The sequence below is a fragment of the Oryza glaberrima genome, chromosome 11 (assembly GCF_000147395.1).
Source record: "Oryza glaberrima chromosome 11, OglaRS2, whole genome shotgun sequence".
Classification (NCBI taxonomy): Eukaryota; Viridiplantae; Streptophyta; class Magnoliopsida; order Poales; family Poaceae; genus Oryza; species Oryza glaberrima.
In genome coordinates, this window is record NC_068336.1 from 17,637,125 (window position 1) to 17,660,897 (window position 23,773).

Genomic DNA, 23,773 nt, shown 5'->3' on the forward strand with positions numbered 1-23,773 from the left:
CATGGGTCTTTGGAAATAGTTAGGAAATTGGAAGAGACCCTTCTACTTGAATTCACTCGTGAAGTATGTGATCTTCTTGGAGTTTTAGCACTACCAGAACTAAATAAAGGGTTGACCTCATTTCAAAACAGATCTCTTGTTGGGTATGTGATCTTCCCTGTTTTGTTCGTGTCCTTTTCTATTAAGAATCAAAAGAAAGTTTTCATTATCCCGATTGACTTGCAGATATCTTTTACTTAATGATTGTCTTGGGAGGTTAAGGATGAGTCTGTTTGGGTACTTGGTTGATGGTGAAGCAGCCACCAAAGCTATCCCCTTCTGTCGTGCTTTGATCCACCTTGCAGGTGCTGCAAATGATGACAAGCTTAGGGTATTCATTTCGGATGAGCTACTTCCCTGTTTGATACGGCTTATAGATGATCAACTTCCATGTGCAATTAGATGCCTAGTTCACAAGTTAAATTCAGTGCAAGCAATGATGCTATCAAGGATATTGTCGTCCTTTGTGAAGAAGCATATAACTATTTATCAAGCCATATTTATGCACAAAGCCAGGCAAGGACTTACGATTTATTGTTCTTTGCAATGTTAAACATCATGCTGTTAGTTTTGAGTTCTGTCAAATAGTGATTATGTGTCTATACCACCTGTTTTGTGTGCGTTGTTTTAAATGTGCAGGATTTAGTGAAGGAACAAAAGGAGATTGAAGATGCTGCAGATAGCTTTACATGTTGGTTGGTAAAGCAAAAGGAAGATCTCCATGCTAAGGCATGTTCTGCTCCTCCAAAGGAATTTTTTGGCCAAACACAACTAGAATGGAATTGGGAGGTATGTTCTCATATTTCCTTGTTTTCGATGATCTCAACTACAATTATAGTCGAATCGTGATTTTTGGGTTTCATCATCTATTAAAACATATGTTTTGTTTTATGCAGTTTGAAGATGAATTTCGAAGATATCTTCCAGTTTATTTTGATACAATACAAGAAGTGGATGCAATGGTTGACTGTTTGGAGGTAATTTTTCCGTGAGCAAACATACTACAATACAAAGAATGCTTATTATATGTTTATTTAAAGAGAACTACGGAATGCTTGAGTGTCCGATAGTTTAGCTAGGTACTAGGTATTAGATAATTTTATCCATTAATGTTTAGGGATTTAATGTGATTGGGAGGTGGGACGTGAGCGATAACTGTGGCAACAGATCTGTGCATATACTATGTAGTGAACATCTATTAACATCCTTACAAACTGCAGTAGTTCTAGAAACCAAATATGATATTGACAAAGTTCAAAGATCAATATAGTTGGAATAGCCAGCTACATGTGCTATGATGCATGGACACAGATGCGTATCTCTGAAATATCCTATTGCAAGCTGCCTTCAATCTAGTGTAGCTACTGAATCCAACATGCTGAACTTAGGAAAGAACAAGATGAACAACTCATGAGAGAGGAGGGGCTTGTGTGCAACTTTTCTGAAGTGTCGGTGCATATGTTATTGGAAACTATGTTCATTCATCTTAGTGTCGTGGGCCACTAACTCTACTGGCAGTTGGTAATTTAGAAACTACTATGTGTTTGCCATGCCTAGTTCTTTATGCTCTAGTCTGCTAGGTATTAACTCTCAAAGCTAACAGTGCCTAGAGAAGACAGCCATTAGGAATCTGCAGAACTTAATAGGTCTTTTGTGCTGTGTCTTTCCTGACTCCGGTTTGTTCAGTGGGTCTCAATATTCACATATGCATGATTCAGTGTGCCATTTGTTCTGAAATGTTCACTGGTCCACCAATTTAGTGTGGTAAGGTTGGCGTTTTTGATATCTGTATCTTTTTACAGATGAATCCATGCTTTATTAATGTAATGATTGCATTACAATTATTCCAAATAATTTTCATATGAATGCACAGTACAATGTCTAAGTACTTGTACCATGGAGAGATCAAGGAGGCTTGCTGCTCACACAAATATGCCACCCAATTTTCATTATTCCTGTCAAACTGAATCTAGAACTGTAAACCTCTAGACTACTGTATCTCTATGAAAGCTTGTAAGTGGCAGCAGATGAGAGTGCTATCATTTATTAAAGATCAGTTTAATTCAGATACAAGAGTCACTAATTTATAAGACCAAATTAGAGTGGTTAGGTTTATGAATTATGAAGTACAGGAAGAAGCTTGTAGCCGTAGGAATTGTCTGCGCATTAACAGCACCCTGTCAATCTGCCACATGCTGAAATACTGACCATTCGTATTGCTTATGAAACAAACCATTGACTTTTAATATACACCTAAGCTTTGTCAATTGAAACATACTAGCTTAAAAGTTAGAATGTGGTTATGTGAAACTTAGGCTTCCTATTACCGATGCAGTGTTGTTTAAAGAAGGGTTAGATAATCGGATGTAAATCCAATATGAAACTATTGGTTCTATCTTATTCAAAATGCCCTCTTCTTTAGTTAAATTGTGATGTAGGCTGTCTTTCATATGTTGACACAAATCTGTTTCGTTAGGTCATTTTGTTTCAATCTCAGTAATATTCTCACAGTAACATGTACAACATTGCTGATTGTCTATCCACATTATAACGTGAATTTGTTTGCACAATGGACTTTCAGCATTTAAGCGAACAAAGTAACTGATTTGATAATCTACACTTGCAGGTTGATTTTTTTGACCTGGAAGTTCTATATAAGAACTTGAGGCCTGAATTTAGATCCAAGTATGCTATTGACAGTAGCAAGCACCCCCATCTAAGGATCATGTCAAATATGCGAGAAGTATGCGCTTGTTATGATTTCTGATAATCAGCTTGTACATATGTTCATATATGCTAATTAATTATTTCTTCTTTTTTTGAAGCGGAAATATTATTCAATGATCAGTGCAAAACATCACAAACAAATATGTGAAATTCTTGGAGAACTCATTACTTTGAAACCATATATCAAGGTATCTCCTTAGTTTGAACTACGTAGTTAAGTTGAAACGTCATGACCTACATTTATTTCATTTGCAGGGCTCTGACCATTATTATGAAATTGTTGAACGTATTGGAGAAAAAATTGAGATACCATCCAGGATCTTTGACCGTGTTGATGCGAAAAAGTCCATCCGTGTTAGTATTTGCTATTGATGTAGGAATATTCTATTGAAAGACTCGCATACTTCTTACCCTAATTCTTAACTAAATCTTCTTGCCAGGTCCTCCTTCAAATCTTACATTTCTGGGAACCTCAGTTTCATCCTCTAATACGGGAGGTAATTTCCGGAATTTGTGAGAGCACTTTTCTTCTTTTTTTTCATTGTTTGTATATAATGTTTTCATCATATAGGGTCACAAGGACTTCCTTTTAGACATAGCCAGGCGGTTGGCCAAGGCAAAAGCAACAGAATATTCTGAGGTTTGTTCTTTTTTTCTTTTTCTGCTGTAATCTTAGAATACTACTTAAATATGTTTCCTTTTTCAGCCATTGATACCACAAATGGAGGATTTCTTGCCACATTTACAACCTTATGCATTCGCATTTATTGTGGCTACGCTAAAAGATCCAATGGTATGACATTGAATATTTCATGCCCACGCCTAGGCAGTGTTTATCACATTTCTCTCTTCTTTTCCTATTTGTGATAATGTTTTTTATGCTTTAATTGGCAAAAACTATCATGTTCTTGGTGCCTATATAGTGAAGTGTCCTACCAGACAAATGTGCCGTGTACTGTTGCAGTAGGATTAGGTCCAAAATAATAATATCTATTGCTTGTATAATTATTATATTTTAGGCTAGCATTAGTGAATTGGTATCCTATCTATTATACTACTGATCTATTTAGTGGTTTGTACTATGGTCCACATTCAAATTTATATTAACCATATATTTTTGTGTAGTACGATAACGCAAAAGTGCAAGTACAGTTACACGAGGAGTTTGACAACTATCTGTCTTCTGGTGAGCTGGATGGTCATTTGCAATCTATGAAGGTAATTGTCAATATAGTTTCTTGTAAAAACAGTCCATAAAGCTGCGTACTGTTTGTTATGCTGTTCATCCTTCACCTTATGCAGGGTATTTATTCCGAACTACCTTCTTCCACTGTGCCAACTCCTTTCTCAACTTTGCAGAAAGATCTCATTGATTTATCCCTCAAGGTACTAATCATGCACGCATAATTCCTTGGTTAACATTTCCTTTTCTTGTAATTCTCTTCATTAACAAATACCATTTATATACCCTGTTGCAGCGGAGGATTGAGATTGTAGGCATACACCATCAAGTTCTCACATATTCTAAATGTTTAAGATGCCTCCTTGAAAATGAGTCGGTAAGAGACATAATTTAAGTACAATATTTCATTCCTATGCGCACATTGTTTGGAATTGGCTGTATTACTATTTCCACTGTTTTTCTTTTTACCTAATCTATGTTCCTGATGAAGTGCTTTGTTTGTCTTAAGGAAACCACTAAATTACTAAACCTGTTTACTGAAGTAGTTGCTTTTGAGAACAAAGATTATCCCAGTTGTTCCGACAGTTTTCTGTTGATGCTTTAGCTGATTGGGAGGTTAAATGTTATGTTTGTGATTGAAGGAAAAATCATTATTAGACAACTTTGATGTGCCAACAACATTTTCGAATTTGTTAGGAAGTAATCCTTTATAAGTGTGTATCCTTCTAACTTTTGGAAATTCTCAAAAAGAGGAGATACCATTGCTTGTACACGCTTTTTTGTCTAAAACACAGTGCGCTATGTTCTATTGAGCAGATTCATCATACATCCGGTCACAAATACTTGACTTTCTGGACAAGATCTGGTCAAACTTTCGAAACTTTTGACTATCAACGACTTCTAAAATGGTTTGAAAACAATTTTTTTTCCTCGAAAACGCAGGAGAACTGCACTTCATTTCATTAAGAAGAGAGCAAAATATATACAAGGGAGCAAACAGAAACAACACCTCTCACACCGAGGAAAACGTAGAAATAGTATCTATAGATTTATATTGATTATTGCTTTCATAATGTCACAAAATTATTAGATTTTACAAATTTTTTCTCATACAAAATTGTGTTCAAAGTCGAACCTCAATGACTGCGAAGAAAGTCAAACATCAAGTATTTTTTTACTGGAGGGAATAGGTTTTTTTAATCAAAACCTTCTGTTGCACTTATTTAATGAGCTTCTGTTCTTCAGCAGTCCTTTAGGAACTTCATTGTAAAAATTGAATTGAAGACTAAGGTTGCAAAAGTGCATAAACCTTCTCTGCTATTCAGTTCCATTTTATATCATAATCCAGCAAAGTGTTTTACTTTTAAGCATTTATTATCTCCATTTCTAGGTGCGTAGATCTGAACTAATATTATCTTAGAAAGTCTATGCTTTTGAAGCGCTATACTTAGTAGGTGTCCTAAATTTGACCGGCAATTTGTGATTCCACTAAAAAAACTTGAAATTTGTTGAAATTTCTTTTTGATATACGTTTAGTTGACTTACATTTAATCCAAAAGCTGATATGACACTGTTCAGTGACTGAGTTAGTTCCTCCTTCCCTTGTAATCATATCTGTACCATATTATTGGTTTATCATAATCAGTTTACTAAGCAATGCTCTCTTCTCTTGGCCTAATAAAATTATCTCGTGAAGTTTCCAAATTTTGATGTTGTTCAGGTACTGTTTTCAATTCTTTCTTGTGCTACAGGTTTTTGTCTCATATGCTGAAAAGTTCCATTTTTTTTTCCTTGAGCAAGACAATCGAAAGAAGACACTAGAATTATACATAATATGCCATAGTTTGCTAGGAAAAGCATAATTGCATATGTGCTTTAGTTATTGTGCCATTATGCAATATATTTTCATCATTGTATTTATATCTACATTAATTTAGCAAAACAGATGCGTATAAATATTTGTGCCAAGAACTCTATTTTTGGCCTTGATTTCTTAGTTTGACTCATTTCAATTTCCAGTTGAAAGACGATCTCAGAAGTTTGATGAGTGAGTTAGAAGCAGAAGGTTTCTTTGATGTTAATGATAAGCACATCGATTGGGTACATCTTTTTTAGTGAATGTTTTCTTTTAGTACAATACCTTGTCCTGCATTGTTGTAATTTCTTTTTAATACAGGGCAAGAAATGTTTTTCAGAATTAGTAGACAAATTCAATGTTAAAGTTTTTGCTGGGCACTCCCTCCCCAGACACTATGTTATTCGGGGCATTATGGTATGTGAATGATTTTCCACATTATTAATGTCCAAAGCAATTTATCCAGATGACCGATATCCCCTCATATTTCAAGCTGCTAAGTTTTAATTGTGACCATTATCAGGACTACTGGACAATCTTATCATGGAAAGGTAGCAATTGGGAAGACACATTTGATAAGGTATTATAAATTTATAATAGATCTGGTCCTTCTGGAAATAAAAATCGTATTAACGAGTTGTCTTAACTGTCATCATCCTAGTCCTTTTGGACAAGGATTATAGATTCTTTGAGTGAGAAGATATGTCACTAATTAGTTAACTTATGCTAGGTGGTTGTAAAGGCATGTGGTAACTTGATTGCATATCTTCCACAGGTAAAGAAACATCAATTATATTAATGATTTATTACTTGAGATATCATGGCATCAATAATTATGTTTATTTATTCGAGTAAATATTATTGTCTATTCCAGCTTTGGAGCGATACAAGATACTACAATCACCAATATCATGATATCGTAAGGGAACCCTTTAAACAGGTCCGTGTCCTTATATGTCATGAAGCGAAACCTGTAGATTCTATTTTTTGCTTATTGTTGTCAATGATAGATGCCACAAAGTTACTCTAATTACACTAGCTTCAAAGTTTATGGTTATTATATTCTCATAATGTTATTATATGATTTAAACAAGTTGAAGAAACAACATATGTTTTGGCATGTGGTGTACATCTTGCACGTGCATAAAGCCTTTGGGTCAGCGTCAAACAGCTTGCTATTTGTTTATGTTCTACCAGTTAATAATTAAACTAGAACACTATTCAGAAATCATGCAGCTTGGAAGTGGTAAGCATTAAGTATTGCATAACTGAATTATGAAAATGATCTTATTACATGGAGTGTAAGAAGAGAAGCAATGCACATTTACTGGCCATCATTACTGCCATAAAATGCTGACACTGTCTCTTAATTAATGGTAGTTTAAGAAATTCCAAATTGATCTTATGTTTTTATTGAACACTTCGTACCACCATGCAATCTAATTTGGTGATACCGAATATAGATAATAAACTGGTTCAAGGCCTGGCCATAAATGTAATATTTGAGGTGCATTGTCATAGGCATATTCACATTCATATGTTGTCTACAATTCTGAAAGAAAGCATTGTCGAGTCCATTTGGATAACCAATATCCAGACTAAGATAGTGTTTTTTTAACTCAAATTTATCATATGCCAGCTTTTCCCAAGTTACTGGCTCTATAAATGCTATTCGGAAATGTAGGCATATAAATATCAGAAATGTTGAACCAGAAAGAGTTACTGGCTCTATAGAGTAAAGCAGGAATCTCAGATTTTGGGAACAAAACATACAAATATCAAATGTTGTGAACAAGGGATAGTGTTTCTCGACATTGATTCCCATCTGAGGCTTTGAGCAGATTAAATTATATATTGGGCCATGTGTCATGACAGTCATGTCATCATTGTGTACCAACAGGATTACATATTTGTCGGTGCATCTATGGCATATGTGACATGTTATTGACGTGTCATCACTGACTATTAGTAATTAGTTAACTGCTAACCTCATCTCGATTTAATCTCTGTTACTTGCATGTTAATGTTCTTTTAGATGTGGCATCTTGTATAATTTCTCTGACTCGTGTCAATTCTGGACAGATATCTGTATAGCGACCAGGGTGCTATTTCTGGCTAGTACACCCAAGGCACATCGGCAATGACTTAGCTTCTGACATCTCGTTGACTAAGACAATCAAAGTTTTGTATAAATGACGCCACTAGAATGTGCAACTTAAAGCTGGACTAAAACATATCGGTTTATGCAATGAAATCAAGTAAACAATTCAGCCGTATGTTTTCACAAAACTATAGAGTTGTGTGGATATTAGCAATAGCAATTTGTGGTTTCATCTAGGAAATCAGGTCAGTATAGTAAACGGTCTGTGGAAAGTTAATTTGTACTACCTCTATATTTTAATGTATGACGCCGTTGACTTTTTGTCCAACGTTTGATCATTCGTCTTATTCAAAAAATTTATATAATTATAATTTATTTTATTATGACTTGATTTGTCATCAAATATTCTTTAAGCATAACATAAATATTTTCATATTTGCACAAAAATTTTGAATAAAACGAATGGTCAAACGATGGTCGAAAAGTCAATGGCGTCATACATTCGGAGGGAGTAATAGTTATAGTTTGGTTTACAAATGATTGAATTTAAACAACATATGTAATGGCACTGCAGTATCGCTCATGGTTCCCACTCTTCTGATAGCGTGCTTTGTGCGACTCTGCACTGTGTCCTGCTTATAGGCAGAAAACACGGGGAAACATTTCACTTTAGCCATATTGCTATCGTCCATTACAAATGATGTCTCAGAAATCTTTGTTTCTTTTCTTGCTACAGACAACAAGGGAGTTTTAGACAGAAAATACAAGGTGCAGAACTAAGCAACTAATAATCAGATTGATTAAGGCATATAGCGTACAGATTGATTGTGCAATAGACGTATGGCGACAGAGGGCCAATAGCAGCGATAGGGCCACTGAAAAAAGATTGGTCAATAAAACAACAGGTCCCACTAGCTGCCAACAATCAAAATATTACTCTACGTACTAAAATATAAACATTTTTAACATAGTAACAAGTTAAACATTTTTAATTTTCACCATTAATAATAAAAAATAAAAAAGGTTAATCATGTGAAATTGATGTTACTAGATTTATTATTAAACAAACTATCATAATATGTTACTCTTTTTATTATAAATATTGTTGGTTAAAGTAGCATCTCGGATAAAAAATACTTATATTTTGAGACGGGGAGTATGGTCTAAGGAATTGTTTGGTGGAGCTCTAACACCTAAATTTAACTTTAAGAGCTGGATTTAGAGTGGAGTTGTAGAGCAACCACCTAAATTTAACTGTGGAGCAACCAACCAAAACACCTCTAGCTTATTTTGTGAGAGCGCTCTACCCAACTCCACTCCACACCTCTAGCTTATTTTGTGAGAGCGCTCTACCCAACTCCACTCCTATAGTCCTATTTTTGGATTTAGAGTGGAGTTGTGGAGCAACCAAAACCCCTCTAGCTTATTTTGTGAGAGCGCTGTACCCAGCTCCACTCCTATAGTCCTACTTTAGGTGAGTTGATTTTGTCTGGTTAGGAGAGGTAGGGCTAGAGCTGGAGCCGTGTCAAATAAACCCTAAAAATAGAAGATAGAAGAACTGTATCTTGGAAATACTCGGCTGGCTAAAAAAGATTAGGTTGAAATTCAGTATATTTTTGAGCCAAAAATATTTATTGGCAATTGCAAAATTACCGCTGCTTTGAATCGTTATTGCAAGACTGCTACTAAAAAATTATAAAAATACCACTCAAACTGTTATTCCAGTGGTATCCTTACAAAATTAAAAAAACCGTTGGCAAATTTACAAATGTCCCCAATTCTGAATCCGCTTTGTCTACGAATAAGGAAGCTAAATGGGTTGGTTTGATAAGACCCTTTTTTGCTTTGTTGATAAATAATAAAAAAAGAGTTTTTTTTTCTATAACCTGCTTGTTTTATTATAACAAGTTCTATATGGAAATGCCTGCTAAAGAGAAAATCTATCTGATTGTCTTTTAGCCAATATCCAATTTTAGAATTAGAAAGAAAATGTAAGAAGTCTCCCCACTTCAATTAGTCCCCGTGTTATTCTAATGGATCTCTTAATTGTTGAGAGGGTTGTCCAAATACGGTATATAAGGCATACCCAGTAAAGCTTACGAGTAAACCAGATATGGAGATGGCGACTAAAGTTGTTATTTCTATTTTTATAGAATTTCTAGATTACAATGGATCTAAAAAAGACTCTATTTACAACTACAACAGTACCCATGTCCAGGTCCATATTCAACATCCAATACCATTTCAAGTATTGAACATCCAATACCATTTCAAGTATTGGAACCACTTCTGCATCCGATTCCTATATAGCGAGTGTTCCGTAAAACACCGCGTGATGAAATTGTTTCATCGCCTGAGGCGATCAAATCCTCAGGTAATGGGAGCAAGCGATGTGGCCTCACCTTACGCCCTATTAGATTGAAGCTTCTATTTACTTGGGTTCTTAAATAGATGAAAGACGTCAGGCATATACTACCCTTGCTATTTTTTCCAATTGAATGAGAGTCATTCAATAGGTGGTGTTTGAATCACAACTATTTACTGATACATACTACATGCGGTTGGACAGGAGAGGATAGCATGGCGTGCGTACGTACACGTACATATTGGAAGGGGTGGAACGTGGGCCTTTCAATTTTTAATCTTTTGGTTAAGATAAATTCAATGGTAAAAGATAATGGGTCAAAAATCGATGATTTCTTTCTTTAAGAATTATTAGGATTTTCTCTAGTTTATTAAAACACTACGTGATAACTTAGGACATGTATATAGGTAGAATCAGTCGGGAGCTCTATACCACCTAAAGACTTATCTTACAACAATTGAGGCAATATGGTCTCTAACCATTAATGTGCCAAAATATTTTTTTCTTTCTCCCTTCCTTTCTTTCAACCTCATGCAACAAATATATTTTCTAATAAACGCTAAGAGTCATGCATAACAACCATGTTTCTTTTTCCTCTCCTCTCTTTTTTTTCACGTCACCAAATTTACTTGCACGGTAATAAAGAGCCCACCTCCCATCTCTTTCTTTCACGTCACCAAATTTATTTGTATGGTAATAAAGAGAGCCCACTTGTACATGTCCTAGAAGCATTTATACAAGATCATATGGCAGCTTGCAAGGATTCGTAGAAAGTTTGATGGACTGAGTATTACAGACCAGAAGGGTGAGACATGAACCTTTTAAATTTTTTAATCTCTTTTTGTAAAAAATAAATCTGATGGTACAAAATAATGGGTTAAAATTGATGACAAAATATATTTCTTTCTTAAGAACTGTTAGGTTTTTCTCTAATTTATTAGATTATCGAGTGATGGCTTAGGAACGTTCTTAAAAGGTCACGTGACAACTTGAGTTGATTTTAACTTCTGTGTGTTGAAGAGGAGGTTCGGATGCAGCCTTATACAGTATGCTTGGTTTCTTTATCGCCACAAGAACAGAAGGTGAATTCAGAAAACGAGAAAATCAGTTGTAAGAAACTTGTGCTCACCCATAGTGCCGATATAATAAATCTAGACATATGTATATATTGCTATATTTTAGAGTAGAGAGAGTATAAAATTACAGTCCAACTTATATCTCCAGTTCAGTAGCTGACGGCGAAAAATGGCGATGGTGCGCTGTACATGATATAAAACATTCGTTGCAATGTGCTGCACTAGCACAGCGTCTTTCTGGTCATGTTAGTTCTACAGTAAGTGGCATCTAAGCAGGCTCATCCAGGAGATCAGTAAAGATGATGGCACCAGATTAGGAGAACTTTGATTAGAAACATGATATCTGCCAATAGAAAAACACAGTATGCTAACCCCATCAACAATAGTGGCACCATCTCGGCACAGATTCCCCTGACCCGTCCCTACACAAAGATCTGCAAAGTATTCATTTATCAGTGACTGACAAAATGGAAAGCACTCATCAGCAAATTAATTAATATTTTTAGATAAACAAATTAATTAATGTCACCAGTAAATAATTCGGACTTCAAAAATTCTGTCAAAAAAAATCAGAACAAAAATAAGCCACAGTAAAAAGGGTGGCCATGTACGTCACATCTAATCCACAGAGTCATAGACTACCACAAAAAACACAACAAATGAACGCTTTTCAGATAACTATAGATGATCGATCACATTGCTTTATGATATTCTGTTTTCCAACCCGTGCCAATGAAACAACAGTCCTGTGATCCCAAATAACAATTTTAGGGAAATAGTTTTGAGTACAATTCATATATTAGAAATGAGGACCATAAACTCATTCTCACGATATTTGAGATTTGTATTTGGATTATATAGGTCATCATGTCAAGAAATTTGCATAAATAGGACAGCTGAAAATCATTTTTATACAAAAAACAACATGGTAAACGCTATTATTACACCAGGTCATGTTTGTTTTCTATTTATTCTAGTTTGATTGTTAGTAAATATAAGACCTACATTTTGCTGGACATGTTTTCTATGTTGATCAAGGAAATGCTACAGTCACCTCAAAATTGTGTTGATTTCTTGAGGCTCGTAGTTTCAATGTTTCATCCATAAACATGACAGTAAATACAAAATAATAAACGCAATATATTAAAAAGTTTTGTAGTGACTAAGACATACCTTTTTTAAGGGTTCCCTGACGATGTCATAGTACTCATGTTTATAATATCGTGTATCCCTCCAAAACTATAAAAGTATACATATATAATTAAGTAATGACACAGCCCCACGAAAAGAAGTCTGTACCTGTACAAAATAAAATCTGTGGAAAAATAATAATTTATGTACCTGTGGAAGATGTGCAATCAATTTAGTGGAAGTTCCAGTAACAACCTAAAAAAAGTTAACATAAAGCTCTTCAGTTAATTGCAAGGTGTAATCTACATTGCTTATGATGCAACACCTGGAATAAAACTAATGTGAACAAGATTTAATGTACAACCTTTTCAAAGGTTTGCCAAGTGTTATCCTTCTCTTGTAAGATTGCCCAATAATCCTGACATCAAAATCAATTTGAAACTAGCATTATTAATTATTAATTGAAACAAAAGAGATTAATGTTCACGAAAAAAGACTTACAATAATTCCTTGAATAGTGTAACGCCTGGGAAGGGAATGTCCTGTGAAAACTTCATTTTTGAATTTTTCTACAAGCTTTGAGAAACACTCATTGTCCTACATAACCAATCAATAAAATTAATACTGTGTAAGCCTTGAACATAAAAAACTTATTCATTTACTAAACAAACATACCCAATTGACAGAGTTACTGTCGATGTCAAAAAAACCTTCAGCATTGAGCTCACTCATCAAACTCATCAGACGATCTTTAAGCTGGATTTGTTCACATCAATTCAGAACTTAGTCAACCCAACAAAAAAGGCAATGTAAAACGTGCATTTCTAATTAATACTTATCAAATGTTTACTAGCTTAACGAATATAATACATCCCTGTATTTTGGCTGGTATTTATAAAATGGCAAATAAATAAATATTTGTCAGTTTTCTTGTTTACTGATCCAGCTTGTTAGATTAGGAAATTCACATGCACCCTTTTTCATTAACATGCTTTGTGCTATCAACATTTAAATTAAGACCTATTATCTAGTTGCTGATGTCAAGCGTTCAGAGATCAAACAATCACAATGCAGTTGTGCATCATATACAAGATTTAAACAAGTCCCTAGGAGTCTAAACAATATATATGAAGTTTCTATCAAGCAAATAAATCAGTCAGTGGTACTAAAGTTTTTACCAAGCCAATAAACAGTCAATACAATATACTTCCTAAAGTGCAAATAAATTTTCAGGAAAGGAAAATAAGACGTGATATAACCATAGCTTTCAGGATCTGAGCATTCAAAAGAACAGGAAAAAGTGAGGATTTCACATATTCTAGGGAAAAAGGTTTCCAAGATGCGAAAAAGTTGCCCAACATAAGTAATCTTGCATTCAATATGACCAGATTTTTTTCTTTTTTTGACAAACCCAGTGTCACGAAGATATTTGGCCACTTAATAGACAACGGAGTGATCTGTGATCTGAATATCCAATGATGTGTTAGAGAAAGCAAATAACTATGACATCCAAATGGTTCACAGTTTCTAAGTTGAACAGATTTTGCTCTGCGCATGAAAGGGGAAAGCGGGGGATGCCTGTTTTCCAAATTTCAATTCAGCAAAGCAGACGAAGCTTAATATGTCCCAAATAAAACGGTATACAGCACTTCGCATTTTTTATATGCTGATATCTTGTAAAGAAGATGTACATCCTAAGAACTCCATTTTCAAAATATGCGCTCTTGGAACATTTTGACTCAAACAAAACAGATGTAAAAGGTTTTTGCTTTATAACTTGGAATGGCTGAAGATTTCCTCCGAAAACGGACTGAGTTGGAATTGCATTAATAAATTCTTTTTTTCTACGGGATTGTTTATAACCTTTCTTTAGTATGGTTCTGCTTACTGGCTTACTGTTACCAATTAAAAAAAAAAACTACAAAGTGGCACCTACAAGAGATGACATATGGAAACCAATTAACCAGATCACTCGAACACACCCCAAAACATCCTCAGTTCTGAATTTGCAAAATTAGTTTTATCAGAAGATGGAAACTAAATGTTATTGTAGTTCAGGGTGACAACTAAACACAAGAATTAAGTTGAAGGAACAAAATTGGAATTCTCGTAAAGTATTATTGCAGTAGTGTTTTGCATTTCATACCGACTCATTTTCAAGGAGGTCTCTTAGACACTTCGAGTATGTGCATACTTGATTATGCATATCCACAATCTGAGCTCTTCGCTGCAAAACACAGATGTTTTTCAAGGAAAAAAAATTCATCAAAACAGATCTTCTAGGAAATTCTGTAAAAATTGCTTAGCACCTTGAGAGATAAATGGATAAGATCATGGTCCAAAACTGAGAATTTCTGTGGCACTGCATTATTTTCAACATCTTCATCAGAAAAATCCTGCAGGCAATTTACAGCATAATTAACATGTATTTATGAAACTCTGAAGTAATTTATTATCAGCATTTATTAGAAAAATTGTTGTTTATACCTCTGAGACATGCGAGTAGATATAGCTATCCAGTTGACCAGAAGCTAGATAGTTGTCATAATCCTCGTGCAAATGGATTTGCATTGCAGCCCTAGCATACTGAAGAAATAGATATAGTTTTCATACAAAAATGGAAGTGGCCAACTGGCCACAGAACAAGAAACACCAAAAAGTCGTTCCATCTAATAGACTATGGAAATACAAATGTCTTACTCAATATTTAATTATTAGTAATATATGTGTGATAACAACTATGGAAATATCATCAAAGCGCACACAATAAGTCATGCAACAGTGGAAGTTTGACGGTTACATGTTTGATGAGAGAGAGAAATGGACAATATTACAAGCCTTCCAACATGAAGTCTACTTTCACCAGGGGCAAAAGGTTTCATGAAGTTGATTAATAAAAAAAGACATTCGGTATCCCTACAGCTGTCAGCGTCAGGGATGTATTATTTACCAAACTTCTTTATTAGTTTGTAATGTTTTATTCCTTCTATCTTATAGTTAAAAATATGAGCAGCCCAAGTTATGCATTATGTGTAGGACTATAGACAACTAAGCATAATAAGTGTAGCATCAAAGGTGCATCCATTTCTAACCCAAGTTACTTCTTACAGTATCATTCTCACTTCCACTAAGAATAGTTAGCCATGTTGGTAGGTAAATAACGCTTATACGTATGCCAAAGTTGATACAATTAATTGTGTGGAGGGCTCTAGGCAGTGCTAAGCCCCAAACTGACTGAATAATTACCAAAAAGTTCATCAAAATGCTGTTACTGACAAGAAAAAAGTGTTATAAACTCATCATGGTAGCATGAAGTATACTTGATAAAAAAGAACAGCATTACAACAAGCACCACCTGACTAGCATTTGTAGTACAAAATATGCGCGAGAAAAAAAGAACAGTATATGAACATGGTGAGTGGTATTTGTGACAGCAACTTTCACAACAATCTAGAAAAAAAACTACAGAAATTGGCACCCATTATATGATTTCCTAGTTATGCAGCTGCTACACATGCAGACCTGCTTGGACTAATGTTAGTTTAGTATACTTCAGTTACAGTTGGATCAGAACCAAATGTTCTAAGATGAAAAAAAAAAGACTTGCAAATCTGAAGTAGATACTAAGCCTTAAACGAATTTTCTAATCTATTTTTGTGAACAACAAAAAGTTATACTGTGTTGTCTTGTAAGCTGAGAAATTTTGTCAGTCCAGCGTTTGAGCCAGTGAAGCCAAAAAAAAAAAAAAAAAAAAAAAAAAAAAGAGGAGTGCTCCCATGGACCACATTTGACAGACTTCAAATCTGCCAGGATGCAAACATGATAAGCACAAGAAAAAAGTAAGGCAAGCACATTCAGTCCATTGGCATCACAGATACTGTTTATTATCAGCTAAATGGTGTGGCATGGGTGGAAGAAAGGATAACAAATATGTGCACGTGTGGAGGCGAGGATCACATGTCATGGTGGGATTTGTTCCTATTTGTGACAAGGGGCTCTGACCGTTGCCAAATTGATGGGTGAGTTCTTTTATTTCACGATTAACTTAATCAAAGAGAAGGTTTAACTTCATGACAGGCTAACCCATCTAACTTATTGAACCAATCAACTAACATAACTCTAATATACGCAAACCCATATCACTAAGAAAACGATCCCAAACAAACATAACTAATTCATGCACCCGGTGCAGGCCTCATGTGCTAGGTGGAGTGGCTGATGTTGCCATAGTAGACCTGTTGGAATAAGTATTCCTGTAAAGGAGTTCACCACATCAAATTGCAAAACATAATTTCATCATAAAATTGTTTAATTTATATTCTTAGACATTCATGGGCATAGTTGTTCATCCAGGCACAGTAGCTTTCAAAGGAGATAACCTTCATCAGAAAGAAATTGTGACAGTGGCATGATATGTCGCTTTTGGTTTTCATTCTGACTCGATTTTATTCCACCAAGAAATAGTATCTCCAAAGTTTAAAAGAATGGTTAGCATATGAAAAATGAACTAGGAAAAGTATATTTATTTGCTCGACTAAAACTAATTAAATATTACTCATGAGCAGAGAAATATAAAAAATCAATTAAATGGTTGACAAAGGAATAAAGGACATGAATACTTTATACAATACCATGGACATCTTCAGCTTAGTCTGAATGTAGAAACGTGCATAAGGCTTCAAATGTGGCGCAAAGTCTCCAGGGTCTGGTGTCAGTGGCTAGAGAAAAGTGAAAATCAGATTTCAATGAAGTTCCAAGAAGATTCCCATATGATATGTATATATGCATACCTGAAACTGCTTGTTTTCTTTTGCATTGGTCAATTGACCAACTATCTGCAAAAGCAAGTCCTTGTGTTCCTAAACAGTCAGATCATTATGCAGGCCATTAAAAACAATCATAAAATGGATGGATGAAGATATAGTACTCTAAAAGACCCATAAGTTACTTCTCGTATCAGAGGATGAAATCGAGGCTCCCAGAAATACAGCACATGACAAAGTAGGACCTGGCAGGAGAAGAAATATTCAGACTTGAGAGGAGAGGCAACAGCAATATCATATTTATTGCCTGTTTGGGATTCCAAACAAGAATGTTGCAAGTACTTCACAGAAAACATGGTGCCCACATTAATAAGCCTCTTATAAAAAAGTAAATAAATTAAGATGACAAACACTCACACCAACCGACTGATCCACTTCATAAGCATCAAAAGTGGATTGTATCTCCAAGTTTTCTTCAAGACGTTCAATTACACTATAAGAACGGTCAGAACCCTGTAAAGAAAACTAGATATAGATCATGCTGTTTTTGAACTCGTTGACAATAACAAAGGTGAGGAAAATACCTTGATATATGGTTTGAGAGTGATGAGTTTGCCAAGAAGATCGTACATTTTTTTGTAATGTCTGACTTGATTCATTGAACAAAATTTCCGCTTCATTAACAAAAATAACAATATCATTAGAATATGCATATATGACAAATACATAAGTTGGAAGTTGAAGTAGCAGCTTATATACCTTCTGCATACGTGAGATCTCCCTCAAATAAGGGTGCTCACTGCTGTAAATGGCATACTTGGATCGGAATTGAGGATTCAATTTCTGAAGGAGAGCATTCATGCCCGAACAATCACCCTATAAATGTAGACAAATATAAATTGTACTTTCTTACGTCCAGAAACCAATCTTATAAACAAATCAAGAAACACTAATGAACACTGGAAACCCACTCCATTTTATACAAAAAAGAAATGGAAAATCACCCCATATTATCTTGGTTACTACGTTCATAAAAATTGTGACATTGAAACACTGTAGATTGTACCCACGAAAACAGTATGGCCATACAGCAAGGCTGCAGTTTACAGCAAGCCACCAAGGCAGCTGAGCATAACTAAAAGGGTTCTAGGCAGCTGACAAGGTTCAAGTCGGCCCAGTTGATTCTGGTTGAAGCCAATCAAGTTTGCTTCCGTTCCAACTCATTGACTCAACCTCATTGTTTTTCATCCACCATCCCCAGCACTATATCTACCACCTTGCTATCAATTTCAGAAGCACCCCCAAACAAGTACGAATGTGGAAGGTACAACCACTAATTCCTCTAGCACTCATAAACTACTTGTGTTACTAAATAAAGGTCTTGTGCAACCAAGTTAGTTCAATCTGTTACAATACCTCTGCACTGTCGTCCATGGCATCAACTTCTTGCAACATGTTAAAATAAACTGGAAGATACCTTTGGAATTCATCTTCAAACTGGAATTCAAAACCAATACCAACCCAGATGACGGTTCAACATTGAGATGTCAAAGAATAAATTGAAGTTAAGAGAATCAACCTCCCAGTTCCACTCCCCATTAAACTCCATTGGAGCAGAACAGAATGCCTTTGCACGGAGATCTTCCTTTTGCTTTGCCAACCAACATGTAAAGTTATTTTCAACATAAGCATTGCCTTTCTCTCCCCCCATCAGGTCCTAGTACGATTAAGCATACAGTCAGAATAGTGATCAATTTAAAAAATAAAATTCAACTGATTGTCACTTGCCTGGCTTTGTGGGTACAAATTGCTGGAAATATAGATGTATATTTCTTCACAGAGAACAATAAGATCCTTATCAACAGTATCATTTGTACTGGAGTTGAACTTGAAAATTAGGTTTCTCATTGCACATGGTAGTTGATCATCTAAGCGCCGAATTATAGATGGAAGCAATTCATCTGCAACAAACAGCTTGCACCTCTCATTGTCGGTACTGCCTGCAAGTCGGACCATAGCAAGGCAAAAGGAAATAGCACTTGTAGTTGCTTCATCATCCACCCAATACCCAAACAAGCTCATCCTTGAACTCCCAAGACAATCATGGGTTAAAAGATAATGTAAAAGCCCATTGTTTGATTCTGGAGACGATAAAACTCCCAGCAAATGAGACACTTCACGGGTGAACTCAAGAAGTTGAGTATCTTCAAACTTCTCAATGTTTTCTGTTGGCCCAGAGAGTTTCCCGAAGTAATAAGGAACTTTAGCTCGGCCATGGTGCATAAGGCTGAACCACGCATAGTAAAGTAAATTCTCACAGTGATCAAGTAAGGGTCGTAGTAGGTTCAACATCCACTTCTTCCAGAATTTGGAAGGACAATATGTTACCAAAGGAACGAAAACAAGATTGATAAGTTTGCTTAAATGCCTAAACTCCATTGACCCTAAATCTTCAAAGATAGCATCACTGAAAGATGAAATATCCAATAGATCAGAAAATGCCCCTTGAATAGATAAAGATAGACCAATGATGTTGTACCTGTGACATGGCATAGCATATCCAAATATAAGTTTGATAAGAAAACAACTCCACAGAGCCAATTTATAATAATATATGCATAAATAAGTTCGACTAAAATACATGTATTCTAAAATTACATCCTCATGTATCACATTAGATGTTCTCAAGAATGAGTAAGTCACAATATTACAAATAGTTGAAATACAGAATGAAAATAATCACATACTGCATGATGCAAGACAACATGGACAAATAAATAAGCCATCCATGTTAGACCATGCTTATGGGAAGCATCCCACAAAAGATGCATTATCACCTAAATCTCGAATTTGTAGGATACCAAGTTTCGTTTTAGTTCATTTTCTATTTTCTTTCAGGTTCAAGTTGTTAGTGCCAATCTCTATTTAAGAGATATTGTGATCCGCAGATCGCTTCTACTGTCCCATCAGGACCATGACACTTCAAGAATAGGAACATCTAGAATCATGTTTCAAATTCACAAGTACAAAACCAAATAGTACAAATCTGTCAAGTTCCAACTAATCATCATACATCAGAGCCATTGGTCTAATAGTGTAACATGGACCCCAAATACCATTCTCCTAGTACAATAGTTACTAGTTGAAGACAAGTATGTGGACATGAAAAATAATGCACAAATTATGACCAACTACAATCATTGAATCTAACAAAAAAATACAATAAATTACCAATAATTAAGTCAATAAAAGTAGAGGTTACATAGATGAGAAAGGCAATCAAAATAACATATATGAAATGCTATAAGCAACAAACTCACCCACTCAGTCGGATTTCCTCCAACAATTTTCTTGTCTTGTTTTGTTGGACATCTTCATCACTCATCTTGCTTTTAGCACTTTCAAGTTGATCAGGAAGACTGCCAGAGATTTGTCCTCTCCAAAGAGAATGTATGCATTGGAGAAACTGTAAATCAGACAATTAACACAGTTAGTATGATAGTTAAGAACGACTCAAAGGCACACAATATTAAACACCGTTTGGTCTATGCAATTAAGACATGAACTAGGGAATTGGAATTGGGCTTAGGTAAATATTGCAGTTAGGATGGAATAGGAACAGGAATTGATTTTGGAGCTCAATTCCAGTTGGATTTGAGGACAACAAAAACAGCACCTCCACGATTCAAATCCCCACCCATTGGTTTGGGAGGATACCTCCTTATCCACCCTAACCAGCTAACCCTCTGATGCGACCTCACTGGAGCCATGACTGATCCAGCAATGCTGAACTTCACAGTTTTCATGGCTACTGAATCTGAACCATGCCCGCTTACTTAGTGATATAGTGTCCAAAGACCACTGACGCTGAGCTACACTATGCCGCCACCACCCTGGGTAAAATTTGATCATATACCCTCCGCTTAGACTGAAATTGAGGATTTACCCTCCTGACCCCCATGTAATTGACCATGGTTACCCCACGTCATTGGCATGGGAAGGTAAATCCTTAATTTCCAATCTGAAGTGAGGGTATATGATCCAATCTCCCCCACGATGGCCATTGCAAATACCATGGCCATCGGTGCCACCATGGCTGCAACTGATACCAAGTTCCATGGAAGCTGCCATAGGGAATTGGGAATTTGAGGCGTCGAACTCCATGGTAGTCAGGGGAAGTGATCTCCCTCTCCTAGGGTGGCATCAAGGTCGATGGTAGAATAGAGAAGAAGGCTCAGACTCTAGGTTAGGAGAAGAAAATTCCACTCGACGCAATTCTGGTCAAAAATATACACAAGCATGAAATGGAGTTCACCAAGGATTCTCTTTCCAAGTTGAAGATTTTATTGGCAGCCAAACACAAAAAATGGGATTATACAATTCCCTCTGGAATTGAATTGGAGGCCCAATTCTATCAACCAAACGAAGACTCATGCGTATTCAACTCAACTATGTATTAATAATATTAGGTTAATTGAACATTTACCTGCAATAGAAAGGGAAGCATCAATCTTAAAAGAGAATGAAGATCGCAGAATTGCATCTCAATAGACTCCAATGTGCTTTGTCGGAGATCATTTTCGCAGAACTTCACAACTTTATAAACCATCTCCAAGAAATGATCAGAGAATAGACAGGTTAGGCCAAATGCAGAGTGCAGAAATGTACTTCTCCACTCTGATTGGACCCATATTTTGTTGAGGGGCTTAAGAAGATAGTGAAGTACCCCCTTATACTGTTCAGACCTGTAAAAGGAACTTAAAGGTAAGGAATCACTTTTTGTTATATAAAGTAAAGTCATTACCAATACTCCTAAATAAGTGACATATTTTCCTTACAAAAAATGATCGCTGACTTCTATAATAGCATGTTAATGGAAAATATTAAGAATTGAACAATATCATTCTCATTTAGGCAACCTAATATATTATACGTGTATCAATAGCTGATTGCTAAATATGACCACACTTTTTTTTAGAAAATCATGTATTTATGAATAGAGTAACAAAATATAGCAAAATATCAAATGATGTCATACCTTAAACAAGATGTTACAACATCAAATGCTTCACATAAAATATTATATTCTGCAAGAAGTAGACAGCCCTTAACTTGATGGCAAGGTACTGCACCATTGTTGCACTGCATCATCAATGAGAAGACTTTACAGAAAGAATATGCTTGACAGCACATTATTATAATGCATGTTAAAAAAGAAAAAAAAATACCCGCATTCTTGGGTGAATTATATCATCGAATTTATTTGACATGTTAGTACTATCAGTGTCATCTTGATGGATCAAACTACTGCAATCAAAACTGCTCAATTCCTCACGCCTGAATTTTAGAAGATGCTGCAAATGGAGAAAAAAATACCACATATTAATGTCCACTATATATTTATGTTCATATAGTTCCTGCAATAGACATTTTACACATACAAAGCATTATTAATAAAAGAGAACATTCATATAGACCTGAAGCATCCTAGCACCATGACGCTGGACCTCAGGAGGGAAATCATTGCTGACCAACAGAAGAGATGCATCCACCAACAAGTCGACATAGCCTTTCTCTCTCTCTTTTACCTATCCGTAGGGATCAAACAAGATCAGTAGTTATATATATAGTTTGGTAGATAGAAGGAAACAACCAAAGAATGAGCAAAATTTTGAAGCGTGCAAATCCAATACACTAGTAGATTCTTAAAACTGTGCTAGAGAACCAGGAGATGCATAATCTCGTGCTGCATAACCACATTATTTTGCCCAGCGTTAAGCGCGAGAAGGCAAGAGAGATACGAACCGGCTCCGGCTCCAATTCAACAGGGTAGGAATTCCTGGCGCAAGTATTGACACTGCTACAAGCCCAAGCCGCGGCGGGACCAGCGGCGACCGAACAAGTGTTCATCTTCTCAGTTAGCTAGCTGAGAATTGGGGGAGAAAAAGGGAAAAACTAGGGTACTAAACCTAGTTGGCGGCGGCGCGGGGCGGAAGACGGAAAGAGAGAGAGAGGCTCCACCTGCGGCGGCGGAAGGCCGGCGCGCGTCCAGGCGGCGGGGAGAGCGCCGGCGCGGGGGCCCGGTGCGTGGGGGATTCGGGGCGTGGGGTTAGGGGGAACGAACTAGTACAAGTCGACGGGGGTGGCTGTTGCGTGCGCACCTCTCTTTATAGTCTCCTCGCGTAGTTGCGTACATACGTTATACAAATACTCTACAATGGTTGTACGTAGATATACAAAGTATATAAATACGTGTGTGTATTTATATATATAATTTTTATGTATACCAAAATAAATTGACGTATACACAATATACATATATACAAAGTACTCCCTCAAATATGAAGTTAGCATCATATGAAAGTATTTTAAAATATAAATATATATATATATATATATATATATATATATATATATATATATAATTTGTTTGGTGCTCCATGATGCCTGGGCACCATAATTGAAATTGAGTATATACCCAATTCGAATGAGTATGAAACTTTTTTAAATGTTTAGGTATTAACATTAACTAC

At 35.8% G+C, this 23,773-nt stretch overlaps 2 protein-coding genes across 3 annotated transcripts; one reads left to right on the top strand and one right to left on the bottom strand.

Annotated features, from left to right (window-relative positions):
* Positions 1 to 308: 308 nt before the first annotated feature.
* On the top strand, positions 309 to 8,573 carry LOC127754145 (uncharacterized). Of its 2 annotated transcripts, XM_052279621.1 has the most exons (18): positions 309 to 555; positions 679 to 828; positions 936 to 1,016; positions 2,666 to 2,782; positions 2,865 to 2,954; positions 3,022 to 3,120; positions 3,207 to 3,263; positions 3,338 to 3,406; positions 3,473 to 3,559; positions 3,892 to 3,984; positions 4,069 to 4,152; positions 4,245 to 4,325; positions 5,969 to 6,049; positions 6,126 to 6,221; positions 6,328 to 6,384; positions 6,535 to 6,579; positions 6,679 to 6,744; positions 7,887 to 8,573. In XM_052279621.1, exons 1-18 carry the CDS (start codon positions 442 to 444, stop codon positions 7,896 to 7,898), a joined length of 1,479 nt encoding a protein of 492 aa, XP_052135581.1. In that variant the 5' UTR covers positions 309 to 441; the 3' UTR covers positions 7,899 to 8,573. The 2 variants fall into 2 exon arrangements, with proteins under 2 accessions (XP_052135581.1, XP_052135582.1); XM_052279622.1 differs by lacking the exon at positions 2,666 to 2,782.
* Positions 8,574 to 11,429: 2,856 nt separating this feature from the next.
* LOC127755530 (uncharacterized) lies at positions 11,430 to 23,150 on the bottom strand. Its single transcript, XM_052281207.1, has 24 exons — positions 23,046 to 23,150; positions 22,718 to 22,828; positions 22,469 to 22,594; positions 22,279 to 22,382; positions 21,727 to 21,985; positions 20,561 to 20,706; positions 19,029 to 19,779; positions 18,820 to 18,957; positions 18,657 to 18,737; positions 18,000 to 18,116; positions 17,825 to 17,914; positions 17,658 to 17,753; positions 17,426 to 17,485; positions 17,268 to 17,336; positions 17,109 to 17,195; positions 14,965 to 15,063; positions 14,787 to 14,873; positions 14,624 to 14,704; positions 13,153 to 13,233; positions 12,979 to 13,074; positions 12,842 to 12,895; positions 12,688 to 12,732; positions 12,520 to 12,585; positions 11,430 to 11,780 (listed from the first exon to the last, which is right to left on the bottom strand). Exons 1-24 carry the CDS (start codon positions 23,148 to 23,150, stop codon positions 11,769 to 11,771), a joined length of 2,961 nt encoding a protein of 986 aa, XP_052137167.1. The 3' UTR covers positions 11,430 to 11,768.
* Positions 23,151 to 23,773: the final 623 nt, after the last annotated feature.